General features: G+C 43.7%; 1 protein-coding gene across 1 annotated transcript; it reads left to right on the top strand.

Moving 5' to 3' along the window:
• The first annotated feature begins 1327 nt into the window (after positions 1–1327).
• LOC149856184 (methylsterol monooxygenase 1-like) lies at positions 1328–9630 on the top strand. Its single transcript, XM_090020456.1, has 5 exons — positions 1328–1507; positions 6225–6373; positions 8258–8384; positions 8962–9116; positions 9429–9630. The coding sequence occupies exons 1-5, from the start codon at positions 1328–1330 to the stop codon at positions 9628–9630; spliced, it is 813 nt and encodes a 270-aa protein (XP_089876582.1).
• Positions 9631–12191: the final 2561 nt, after the last annotated feature.

Below are 12191 nucleotides of genomic sequence, written 5' to 3'. Positions count from 1 at the left end.
CCCTCACTGCCTCTGTAAGCTGACCTAAGAATTCCAGGTCGAGCTCTTCTCCCTGGTTGGGAGGTCTATAGTAGACTCCCACCGTTAAGTCTCTCTCCCCTGGACTGCCTTTTACTCTAACCCAGAGCACCTCAGAGTGCCCCCCCTCTACCCCCATGCTAATTAACGAGGAAGTATATTCCTCCTTGATGTAGAGTGCTACTCCTCCACCTTTCCTTCCTATCCTGTCCTTCCTGTATAGCCTATAGCCCTTGACACTCACCGCCCAGTCATGCGATGAGTCCCACCATGTGGTGTCAGGGCTTTTTTCTCTCGAAGTGATGAGACCTGGGGCAGGCAGGAGATGGGCCTGGGTGATTTGGAGGCCCAACCCCCACTGATTCAGCCGAATTGATTTGGGACAATGATTCAAATCACCAAATCAATTCACTGTCCCCTGAATCAGCCGAATCCGAATCCAAAGTGAATACTAGCTGCTTTGCACAGGCCTAAAGAGTAGCTCTTATATATCCTAGACAACTATGTATATTATATCTTGCCCCTGCACTTTTTGCCTTGCTCAAGTTTTTGGGTTTTTTTAAAATTGAACTATAATGTCTGTTTTAAAGTACCAGAAGCCTAAAATGCAAAAGATAAAATAATCTTATGACTAGGGATCTACCCAACTCAAGGAGGCAGGTTGCCAATTTTGTGGGCAGACTGCAGAGCCAGCTGCCCTTCTCATGGGTTTATCATGGTGGGGCACCCCCACACCTCTGACTGACTGAGGGACACCAGCTGTCCCACCCTGCCCCACAGATTGGCAGATGGCCCAAAACTGTGGCTTAAGCCCAGGGAAACCATTAATCCACACAATATTAGGCACAGATTAAGGGTTTCCCCAGGCTGAATCTGGGTAATTAGGCAGGTTCAAGACACTCCTATTCTAAGCATTCAGTTAAACCCTAAACTAGAGGTCAGAAAACCTGGCAAGTGGCAGACATGGCACATGAAGCCATTTGAACAGCATGCCACAACTGATGTGGGCTCTGAACTATTTTGGTAGGTCTTTATTATATAAAATATCTTATGACTACACAGGAGATGAGCAGAAATAAAAACCTTCTGTCATTGTGGGTCTTCTTCTACAACCACACCTACAATTTAGTAGAAGCACCAGGAAATTCATTAGTTAGGCTATTGATGATTCACGTGCAAAGCAGTTACATACAGATACACATAAGCATACAAATACCGTACACGTATATATAAAGAAAGAGTGAGTGCACGGCGTCTAGAAGTGTGGAGAGGAACTAGATCTCCTTCATTTCACCTCCCCTTCCAGGCCATGGAAACTTTGCAGGAATCTTTCCAGGATGCCTGGACTCGCTTGCTAGAAAGCTCTACCAAGTTCCACGTGGTGACATGGGGTACCCTGCTGCTGTATGCGTCTTCCTACTACCTATCCTCACTTCCAGGATTCATTTACCAGTTCATCCCAGCCATGAAGAAATACAAAATCCAGCAGGTAATACCAAAACAAGGAATGGTGGGGGGCAGGAGCACAAATTGTGCAACTCAGAAAGAGGAAGAGGAAATGGTACCAAACAGGATTGTACAAATTACGGCTGTACGAACACTCATGGTGCTCTGGTGTGGTGCCAGAGGACTGGAAGAGGGCCAACATGGTTTCCATCTTCAAAAAAGGGAGGAAGAAGGACCCAGGAAACTATAGGCCAGTTAGTCTTACCTCGATCCTGGGGAAGCTTTTTGAGAGAATTATCCTGCCATATGTCCACAAGGGGCCAGCAGGGGAGATTATGTTTAGAGGCAACCAACACGGGATCATTAGAGGCAGGTCCTGTCAGACCAACCTGGTGGCCTTCTATGACCAGGTCACCAAATCCTTAGATGCAGGGGTAGCAGTGGACACAGTCTTTCTGGAGTTTTGGAGGGCCTTCGACACTGTTTCTCACCCCATTCTCATAAGAAACTGGGGGAACTGTAGTGTCAACACCTACACAGTCAGATGTGTCGCCAACTGGCTGGAGGGCCGCACCCAGAGAGCGGTGGTGGACGGGTCATTTTTCACCTGGAGGGACATGGGCAGTGGGGGTCCGCAGGGCTCCGTCCTCGGGCCCGCACTGTTCAACATCTTCATCGGTGACTTGGACGAGGGGGTAAAAACCACCCTGTTCAAATTTGCTGATGACACCAAGATGTGGAGCCATGTGGGCACACTAGAAGGGAGGAACAGGCTGCAATCGGACCTAGACAGGTTACAGAGGGGGGCGGATGAGAACAGGATGCGTTTCAACACTGACAAGTACAAGGTGCTGCACATGGGGAGGAAGAACCAGCAGCAGACATACAGGCTGGGGAACTCCCTTCTCATCAGTGCAGAGGCAGAAAAGGATCTTGGTGTCATCATTGATGCCAAGATGAACATGGGCCGGCAATGTGGGGATGCAGTCAGGAAGGCCAACCACATCTTGTCATGCATCCACAGATGTATCTCAAGCAAGTGCAAGGAGGTGATCCTCCCCCTTTATGCGACACTGGTCAGGCCAGCAGCTGGAGTACTGCGTCCAGTTCTGGGTGCTGCACTTCAAGAGGGATGTGGACAACATGGAGAGAGTCCAGGAGAGGCCACTCGCACGATCGGGGGCAGCAAGGCAGGTCCTACGAGGAAAGGCTATGGGACCTGAACCTGTTCAGCCTCCACAAGAGAAGGCCGAGGGGGGATATAGTGGCCATTTACAAACTAGTCAGGGGGGACCAGCAGGCATTGGGGGAGTCCCTGTTCCTCCGAGCACTGCCAGGAGTGACCAGGAATAACAGTCACAAGCTGGCAGACTAGACATCAGGAAGTGCGACTTCACTGTCAGGGCAGCTAGGATCTGAAACCAACTTCCAAGCGAAGTGGTGCTGGCTCCTACCTTGGGGGTCTTTAAGACAAGGCTAGACAATCACCTTGCTGGGATCATTTGAGCCCAGTACTTTTTTCTGTCAAGGCAGGGGGTTGGACTTGATGAACTGCTCAGGTCCCTTCCAACCCTACCAACTATAAAACTATGAAACAGAAGGAGAAAGACCTATTTGCAGAGTGGGGAAGGGGTATGCAGGAAGTCATAGTGCAAGATGAATCCCTCTATTACAAACATTCATTTGCAAATCAGCACTTAGTATTGCTGGACCTTGATGTTTGCTTTTTAAATACAATAATCCAGCAGAAAGATTTTTCTCCTCTTGCAAAATGGGACTAGATCTGTGGCTAATGTCTGTTCTCAGGAACTGGGGGGCAACCCATATAGAATCAGATCTAACATCCCAGATAACAGGAACAGACCTTAAGGATCACTCGGTCCATAACTGAGTTAATATTTTTAGGATGACTTTAAATACCCACTCCCCTGCCAGGCCAGGCCTCTCCCGGTGTGCTATCTAGTACCAGCTAAAATCGTACAGCCTGTTCCCATGGTCAGCTTGTTGGTGACTAAACTAGCTCCCTCACCTGGGCTATCCTGGGTGGGAAGGGTGTGTGGGCACCCAGCAGGACTAAAAACAAGGGTGGATGAGCTCCTTGGGAGCCAATCGCCATCCATACCTGGAGAGATGGGCACCACCTGCTCACTCTGCCCGAAGAATCACCAGAGATGCGTAGCAGCTAAGGTGACCCAACAGTGGTAGCAGACTCAGGACTAACTTGACTTTACTTAAATACCCACTTAAGTTGGTCACTTATATCCAGGGTTCTACCCAGCAAATAAATTTGGGAAACAGTGTGTTATTAGGAACATAACACAAACGAAAATGAGAAGAAACAAGGAAAACCTAATTTAGATTACTAATTATTGCACTCTTACTGCAACCTTTGCAAAACTATTTACAAATCAGGAATACACAGCTTAGGATAGGTCTTTTCAAGAACCATCTTTTAAGCTGCTTTTCCTGTGTAGAGGTGTAAGAGTCGTGTTGCAAAGGCCGCAATGAGAGCTGAGCTCTTGCTGAATGGATGACTTTAATGCTGCTGTAATGTCATTGTGTTGTTGAAGTACTACTGGAGTGCCTCAATAGTCAAATTTTAGCTCAAGACATAAATAAAATCTAAATAAAGGAATGAATAAAAATGATCCTTCTGTAATATGGTGCATAAACTCACTCTTTGAGCGTGTCCAGATAAGCGCACATGTGCCTCTTGCCCGGTCTCAAACCCCTTTGAGGTGGGGCAAGAGGCACGTGTGGGAATGCAAAAATGTAAACTTGCAGTGCAGGGAGAAAATTAGACCCCTGGATATCCACAGGTCTAAAACAATAAAGTTAAAAAAAGTGGGACAGGACACGGTCCCATGCCCTGAGGCAACCGACGGCAATCACTTCCCTGCTCAGCCCCTCCCCCCGCCAGCCCCCCCAATCACTTCCCCCCACCTCGCATCAGGCCTGCTCCTCCCCTCACGGTGGGCCAAGTTGGCCTATGTCGGCCCTGCAGGTGGCAATGATGGAAGTGGGGAGGGGCAGGCTGAGGCCAGCACTGGTGGCCTTGCCCCAACCCACAGCTTCTCAACACCACTCCCTCCCTGGTGCCGTCGCCACCACCTCCAGAGAGCAAGGGGGCTAGCTGAAGCCAGCACTGGCGGTCTTGCCACCCACCCCACAGCATCCCAACCCCCCTCCCTCCCTGTGCCACCACCACCACTGCCACCTCCTCCAAGGAGCAAGGGGGAGGCAAGGCCAGTTTTGTACCGCCTTGGTGACGGACAGGCCTGGCCCATCTCAGAATTAACCAAAGAGCTATGGATAGGTTTAGTGGTCTTCAGGGGGCAGGGCATGGGCAGATTTAGCATTTTGAAAATGGGGGTGTAGGTGGTGTGGTGTATCATCTTGTATAATACAACACACATTTTGTCCCAGATAAAAAGAAACTAGAAGCTTTATTAGCCTGCATGGGGCCTAGGGCCATATTATTTTCTCTAAGATCAAAGCAAAAACAAATACAATGTTTTTCGAATGTGCACTAATTTCCTATAGCATATATAACATATAAAAAATGCAACAAAGTAGGCAAAACATAATCATAAGATGGTGTTTCTTCATTCCTGCTATCATTAGAATTAAATTTTTCAGATTCATAAAACAAAACATAGCTTTCTTGAGCATCTCGACAGTGTGCATCCATTACTTTACCGAAAGTTATTTCCACGCCTGACCTGATACTCACCTGAATTAATGTTTCCACACCTTAGTTGATGTTTTTAGCTAGAGTTAAAAAGTGTGTTCAGGGCTACAAAATAGGAGCTACTTTAAAGAGGGGCATCTATTAGCAGAAGTGCAGAAGGAAGAATAGCTTCATTAGTGGAGCATCAAAAAGGGAAGTGGGTTGTTAACACCTATGGGATAAGGAGTCCAGAAAGAATGAAGGAAATTACAATGATGCATGAAGTCAAGAAACTCCCTCATTGCTGCCTAAATAAGAAATGCTGCTGCCATTGTTAGGCACTTGGTTTTAAACTTTGGGTAGACCAGAAATCAAAGGGGGCAAGAAGAAATCTCTAACTCTGGAAGGCAAATTTTCATTTGATTTCAGCTGTTTAGTGGATGGTGGGCCTCTGTTAATTACATGGAAATAAAGTAGTGAGTAGCAAACAGGTTTTGCATTACTCATTTATCCTAGTAATATGAGATGTTAAAGTCCATGTTTCTGAAAATGGATTGTTAAACATACACACGAGATGCATGTTTCACTTAGATAATTATCTACAGCCATTAACTTGAGGCCTGCCTAGAGAACTGAGTGCTCTAGCAGCTCCCAAATCAGGAGGATTGCCTTGGTTCTTTAGCTATCTTTTGGTCACTGTTGACACTTCCTAAAGAAAGTATTAGCTAGTAGTTTCCTGTCTTCCAATTAATAAATAATCCTAATGTACATATTGTAGTCAGCACAGCAGCTACAGACAGAAGCAATTCAGGGGAAGGAGCTAAAATGGGAATCAAGTCACCTCGCCCTCCCATCAGTGACTGCAGCCTAGAACTGTACAGGAGAGAACTTTCCTCTCCCAGGGACCATTAGGACCTATGCAGGTAGTTGGGCTCAAAGAAGAAACCACAAGAAGCACTAAGTCAAAGACTGAAGCCCAATTTTCAACTACCCCACCCCTCAGGCATGCACAACCCTACTGAACAGTATCAGTAGTTAAAAAAAATGCCGTTTATGATTCATTCACTTTTTCATTATCATCTTTTTTTAGGACAAGCCAGAAACTTGGGAAGATCAGTGGAAATGTTTCAAGATGACATTTTATCATACACTCACTATCCAAACACCAATGTGCTTAGCTGTGTACATTTACGTAGAATACGTCGATTTACCATGCGACTGGAACTCCATGCCTCGATGGTATTATATCTTTCTAAAAATATCAAATGCAATGACAAGACCAAGTTCTACTGTCTTTATGCATGTTAAAACGTCCCACTGACTTCCATGTTCTGCAGCTCTTGGTTTCCAATACAGTCCCCAATCCTCTCCGGCCTGCTTTTTGTTCCATGCACGGAACCGAAATCAATCACAGGACTGACTCTTCACGTATTCTTAGGGGACGTTTAAGAGTTGAAAGTGAATGCTGAGGTTTTTGCATTGCATGTGGAATTTTTAGGCTGGATGCCAATACTTACACTCATAGGTTATACTGCTACATGTGTACTTTGCTTGTGTTTCATAAGGACACTCATGCTGCTTCCCATATTTTTTTATGCTTTAGAGCATGAGTTATATAGGTTTTGTGTCTTTTATGTCTAGCGTGATTCTGGTCATCTTGAGTTTCTATTGAATTTGCAGCAGGGCAGATGTGTATTGCTTCTTCCTTTTGGCCTTTCTCATTGGGCTTTGGCATGTTGTGCAGCAAAACCTCATAATCTGAACTACCAATGAATCCAACAAATCAAAAAAAGCACAATCAAAAGCCAAAGTGTGTAAATGAAAAAGTACAATCAAAAGCAAAGATGATATATCACAAAATACAAGTCCTTATGACAGCTATAGATTAACTTACACAATCTGCTATTTCTCTCATACACTAATGGCAATGCTCTGTGATACATAAAACTAAAATAGGAGCTAATTATATTATGTGGGAGTAAAACTAATGCAGATTATAACACGTTGCTTTGCAATTTCTGAATATGGTATTAACTTTTCTTCTACGAAAGAAGGCTGTACTTTGATCATTTCACCGTTCAAATGCAAAACAAAAAGAGGTTACTTACTAGAAATGTTCTTCTTCAGAAGTCTCCTCTGTGCACTCACGCCTGTGGTGTGGGGCCCTCCTTGTCTTGCGAAGCCTTAAACACAGGCTACGTATCTAGCCTTCGCATTGGCTGGCTAGATATTCAGTCCTAATCCTGAAGCTACAGACCGATGTCAATGGTAGTCGATCTGCAAAGAGGCTTTGTCTTGATGGCACTTGTCTTGCTGCTGCCGCCCTCCCACTCCGTGCTGCAAGACTTTCATATTTAGCTGGTTAAGTGGCATGACTTTGAGGATGCCATCAGACTCAGCCATCTTAGTGTAAAGACTGTGTAGTGAGTACCAGTCATACTCTGGGAACTGGCAAGCACTTTCAAATGATGAAAACTAAGATTCTGAAATTTGAGTCAAACAACAGACTCTGGCCTTAATGAAGACCAGACTGGTGCAGAGAGTCATCCTTTATGAAGGCTGAAGCAGGAATTTCTCTGCAAAACTGGAAAAGGTTGGATGGTGGAGGGAAGGTGATATTGCAAGCGGCCCATTAGGAACCAGCTGTCCAGATAACAAGTGCGAGGCGCCTAGGAAAGACTCTTAAGAGTCTGAAAGGAAGTACTCAGAACAGTAATGTCTAGTCTCTAGCAAAGCCTCAGGAACTCAAAATAAGTTTAACTGACACATTGAAGTAAGTGCCTTTAAATTAAAAGCAGCAATTCCCCTGGTAGTAATAAAACACTTACAAGGTGGCCAATGTCAGAGAGAACACGTCTCAAAAGTTAAACTACAGAAGCCTTCAAATAATGGCTTCTCAGAGGTATAGCTCCATTTTCAGTATGTTAATTGGGTTGTAAGCATTAGACAGGGATAAATTTGGGATGCTTATGGTATTACAGAGATGTTGGTTTAAGCAAAGACACTTTTTCAGTTTTCTTCTGGTGGCAATTTCGTACCTACAGCCAGGGCATCATATTTGATTGCTGTTGGGTGTTATACAAATATATTTGTTCTCACTTTACTTTCTTCAACTCCTACTAGGTATTCTGCAGTTCTTCAAATCTTTGGGTGTTTCGTGATTGAAGACACTTGGGAGTATTTCACGCATAGGCTACTGCATCACAAAACACTATATCCATACCTCCATAAAGTTCATCATAACTTCCAGGTAGGGAAACAAAAGTTGCAATATGGTTTAGACAGTATACTGGGGGTTTGTACTGAAAATTACAACTGGCTTTTAAATGGACAAAGATACCAATCTTCCCCTGAGAATGCAATATCTTAATATAGCAGTGTTGGTTATGTGATAACATTGAGTTGCCCACTTTTATGCTGTAAGGACCTAAGCTGAACAGGATGTCAGAGGAAGCTGAGCTGCAGAAACTTTGCATACCTTAGCTCTTCAGTTTTGCCTTAGTAAAGTTATACACAGCTTTATAAAGGTTTGAGCAAAGCGAGTTCAGCTGCAATATTGGAATAGCTCTCTTCCAGCTCTGGCATGTCTTAAAAAAATTCCATTTTGGGGGAAGGAAGCATCAGCTCTAGTTTTGTCCTGAAAAAGGGGAGGGGAGGGAAAAATCCAAGCTAGAGAGAAATTTACCATTGTGGAAGTGAGAATGTGCTAAAGTTTTAGTTCTTGGTAAAAATCAGGAATAGGATGGGGGAAACTGCTTCCTATTGTTAGGCAGGATCACAATGCTCTTCATATACACTAATAAGATAAATGGTTTTCTTTTTTCCAGGCACCATTTTCCATTCAGGCAACATATGTTAGCCACGCAGAGACTGTGATCATTGGAACAGGTTTCTTCTTTGGCATGCTCGCTTTTTGCCATCATTTATTCTTGCTGTGGCTTTGGGTAGTGGCACGGGTAGTGCAAAATACACATGTGCACAGGTAAATGAGAATGCAATAACTAGGACTGTTAAATGAGAAATGTCTTTAGTAGCATGTTTGCACAAGTTATGTGCGCGTTTCCATTAGCAGCACTGCATCAAGAGCTCCTGGAATGTTTAGCTTGGAGCTACTGTTCCACTTTAGTTCCTTTATTTTTGTGAATAAACCTGGCAAAATGTAGAGGCTGGGAAAATTATTTGTTTCATTTTGTATTTAATGTTTGTATTTCTGATTTTCACTGGGCCCAATATTTGAGAGATTATTTGTGCAGTCTTACTTACCACATATCATATTTTCTTCTTCTCACTGCAGCGGATACGATGTTCCCTGGGATCCCTTACGACTGGTGCCATTTGCTGCTACTACCCGTTATCATGACTTCCACCACCTGAACGGTCAAGGGAACTATGCTTCAATATTCACATGGTGGGATGAGCTGTTTGGGACAGATAAGGAGTATGAAAATTATAATGCAAGGGGGAGACAGAAGGAAATGAAGGAAGATGACAATTAAACGATTATGTCCTGAAAAATGAAAATACAAATGGATTTTCATCTAAATACTGGTGAAATTGAGAACATTTAAAGCAAGTCTGAACCCTGAGGGCATGGGTTGTTATGCAGCTGGAAGGCTGGGGTAGGACTTGATGCTCATGAACATGATTGGATGAACTATTTTATTCATTTATCTGCTGGTATCCCACAGCAAGTCAAACAAAAATCACAGTAATTTAATGTTTGCGTATTCACGGGGAAGCTGCCTTGGTTTAACTTCTGCTTCCTGCAGGATAGCATCAGTCAAACAAAAGGCAGAGTCCACAGACTCAGCTGAACAGCAGGCTGTCACACTCATCATTTGTTAGAGTGTGCCATAGTGTTGTCTATTCACACCCTGAGAAGTGTTTAAAGGCAACCGAGTACAGACCCAGAGTCATTATTGGAAATAATTCAAATGGTATCAATTCTCAGGGAATAAGGGAATGACCATGCGGGAAAAAATGCAAAATGAAGTTCAGGGCCATACGGATACTTTGTAACCTATACCAATTCATAGTCAGGAGAACTAAGACTTTGTCAATTAAATGGTTTTCAATTTTTAGAGTATTAACATTAATCATTCTAGCTGACTCTTTGAACATGTTTACATTTATATTGTTGTATTTAATGTTTTTGCCTTTTTGGGGGGGTGGGAGGGGGCCTTGCCCAGTTCCAAGGGATTTATATTACCGATTTTTAAAAAATATTTAAATTGGCTAGTGGGAAACTTTGATTTCATGCATTCATTTTAATTTGGCTTTGCATTTGCACTTTAGATTTTTCTAAAGAAACATATTCATTTGGAGCTAAAAAATAGCTTTACACGTGTTGGAGCAAAATTTTAAGTATAGGTGCTGCCAGTGCATGAACTCAGTTTGACGGAGAGTGGAAAATCCCACACAGGGCCTGACCTACCCTTTCTCTGACCTCAGGAGCTGTCAGTCAGCCCTGACCCACTTTCAGCCCTGTGCAGACTCAGTTGCTACACAGGTCTTATTGCAGAGCATGCCCAGTGTACAACTGGAATGAGGTAATACCTCTAGAAATTTCTCTCAGCCAAGCAGCCTGATTGGCTATAGGGCTGCTATAAAAAGTCTGAGGGCACCTCCCTCTGGGGGGAGAAGATCGTGTCACTGGAGACAGAAGCTGGTGTTTCCAGGGACTGTCTGGCAGTCAGGCTCTCGGGCCTACTGATCTCCTTCCCCGATTGGCACTTCGTGCTGTTAGAGCGATTGCGGTTTTGATCTCCTGGTTCCCGATTAAGTTTCACCGATTACTGACCACGATTTGGACCATCCCACTGCGACTTCACCTCAGCATTCTGGCATCCTGACCTCAGCATTACTTTCCGGCTACCTGATCGTCCACCAATTGGGACTGGCGTCACATCTTATTTCATCGTTCACCGCGTTACAGTTTCGTTTTGTTGTTTGCGTTATCCATTCAATGAGCTGTTGACCAGCCCTGGGACTAAGTCTCCGGACTGAACCTCGTGGGCCAACAGACCCCTTTGTTGTTCTTGTCATTCGTAAGTTTGCTAACTGTAACTGAAGTCATCGTTTTCCTACGCACCTAAGCGTAAGTCAAATACATTCCACCTTGTTTAAGAAACCGCTACGCTTCCCGTGCCTCAGTTCTCCATAGCCAATAGAACCCGGCCTGTTTCCGTGTCTAATTGCCACCCCGGCCCACCGTGACTCTGGGGCTGGGTTCATCCCCCCGGGACAACACGTAGGTTAAAGTTTGTTTTTGCTGGTCACATGGCTATATTTTACCTATACGCACACTTGTAGGCAGTTACATACCAGTCACATTCTTGACTTCTCTATTAATGTAAACATATACAAAAAAACTTATACATTGTGTTTTGTTGGAAAGTAGTACATGACATATTTAATATATACTAGATAATTATTTTTAATCTTTATTCGTATTAAGAACAGCACTTAGTAGAAGTCAATTATTTTAACAGAAAATAGCAAGTTTAAACCTTACCAAAGGTTGCTGTAATTTCAACTAATCTTTATTAGATGTATTGCTAAAACTAGGAGGTATTCAATTCAAATATAAAAATCCAAAAGAAATTTTAAAAGTTCATTTCTTTAAATAAATTTTATTCTACCAAAATTAACTTCAGTATGATTTAAAACTTTGTGACTTTTCTTAAAAACAGTCCTGCTATTTCCTAATACTATTCAGTACTTAAAATATTATTTTCCCATTTGTATACAATAATGCTAAGAGTACATTTCACTAGCTATTATATTTTACATACACACGCACTGAAAGCTCCTTTTCATAGACATCATCATCAGGGCTGGAAGGGACCTCGGGAGATCATCGAGTCCAGCCCCCCGCCCAAAGGGCAAGAAGTCAGCTGGGCTCATAGGATCCCATTTAAGTAATATCACTGTTCTCTTGGTTAATCCCTCTCATACCTGGCTAGAGGACCTGGCTCAGCCACTCATGATCAAGGCAATTGCCAAGATCAATTTGGAAGGTACCACTGGGACCTTGCCTTTCTCTGTAGTGCAGAGC

This window comes from Crocodylus siamensis, chromosome 10 (assembly GCF_052110815.1).
Source record: "Crocodylus siamensis isolate JL-2025a chromosome 10, ASM5211081v1, whole genome shotgun sequence".
NCBI classification, from domain to species: Eukaryota; Metazoa; Chordata; order Crocodylia; family Crocodylidae; genus Crocodylus; species Crocodylus siamensis.
Note: the sequence above shows the minus strand (reverse complement) of the source record. Positions and strands in the feature narration are given on the sequence as shown.

Bases quoted from the DNA above. Each gene is read 5' to 3' on its own strand.
- LOC149856184 (XM_090020456.1), top strand. From the start codon at position 1,328: ATGGAAACTTTGCAGGAATCTTTCCAGGATGCCTGGACTCGCTTGCTA. The intron at 6,374-8,257 runs GTATTATATCTT...AACTCCTACTAG, and splicing joins TGGAACTCCATGCCTCGATG to GTATTCTGCAGTTCTTCAAA. The intron at 9,117-9,428 runs GTAAATGAGAAT...TTCTCACTGCAG, and splicing joins CAAAATACACATGTGCACAG to CGGATACGATGTTCCCTGGG.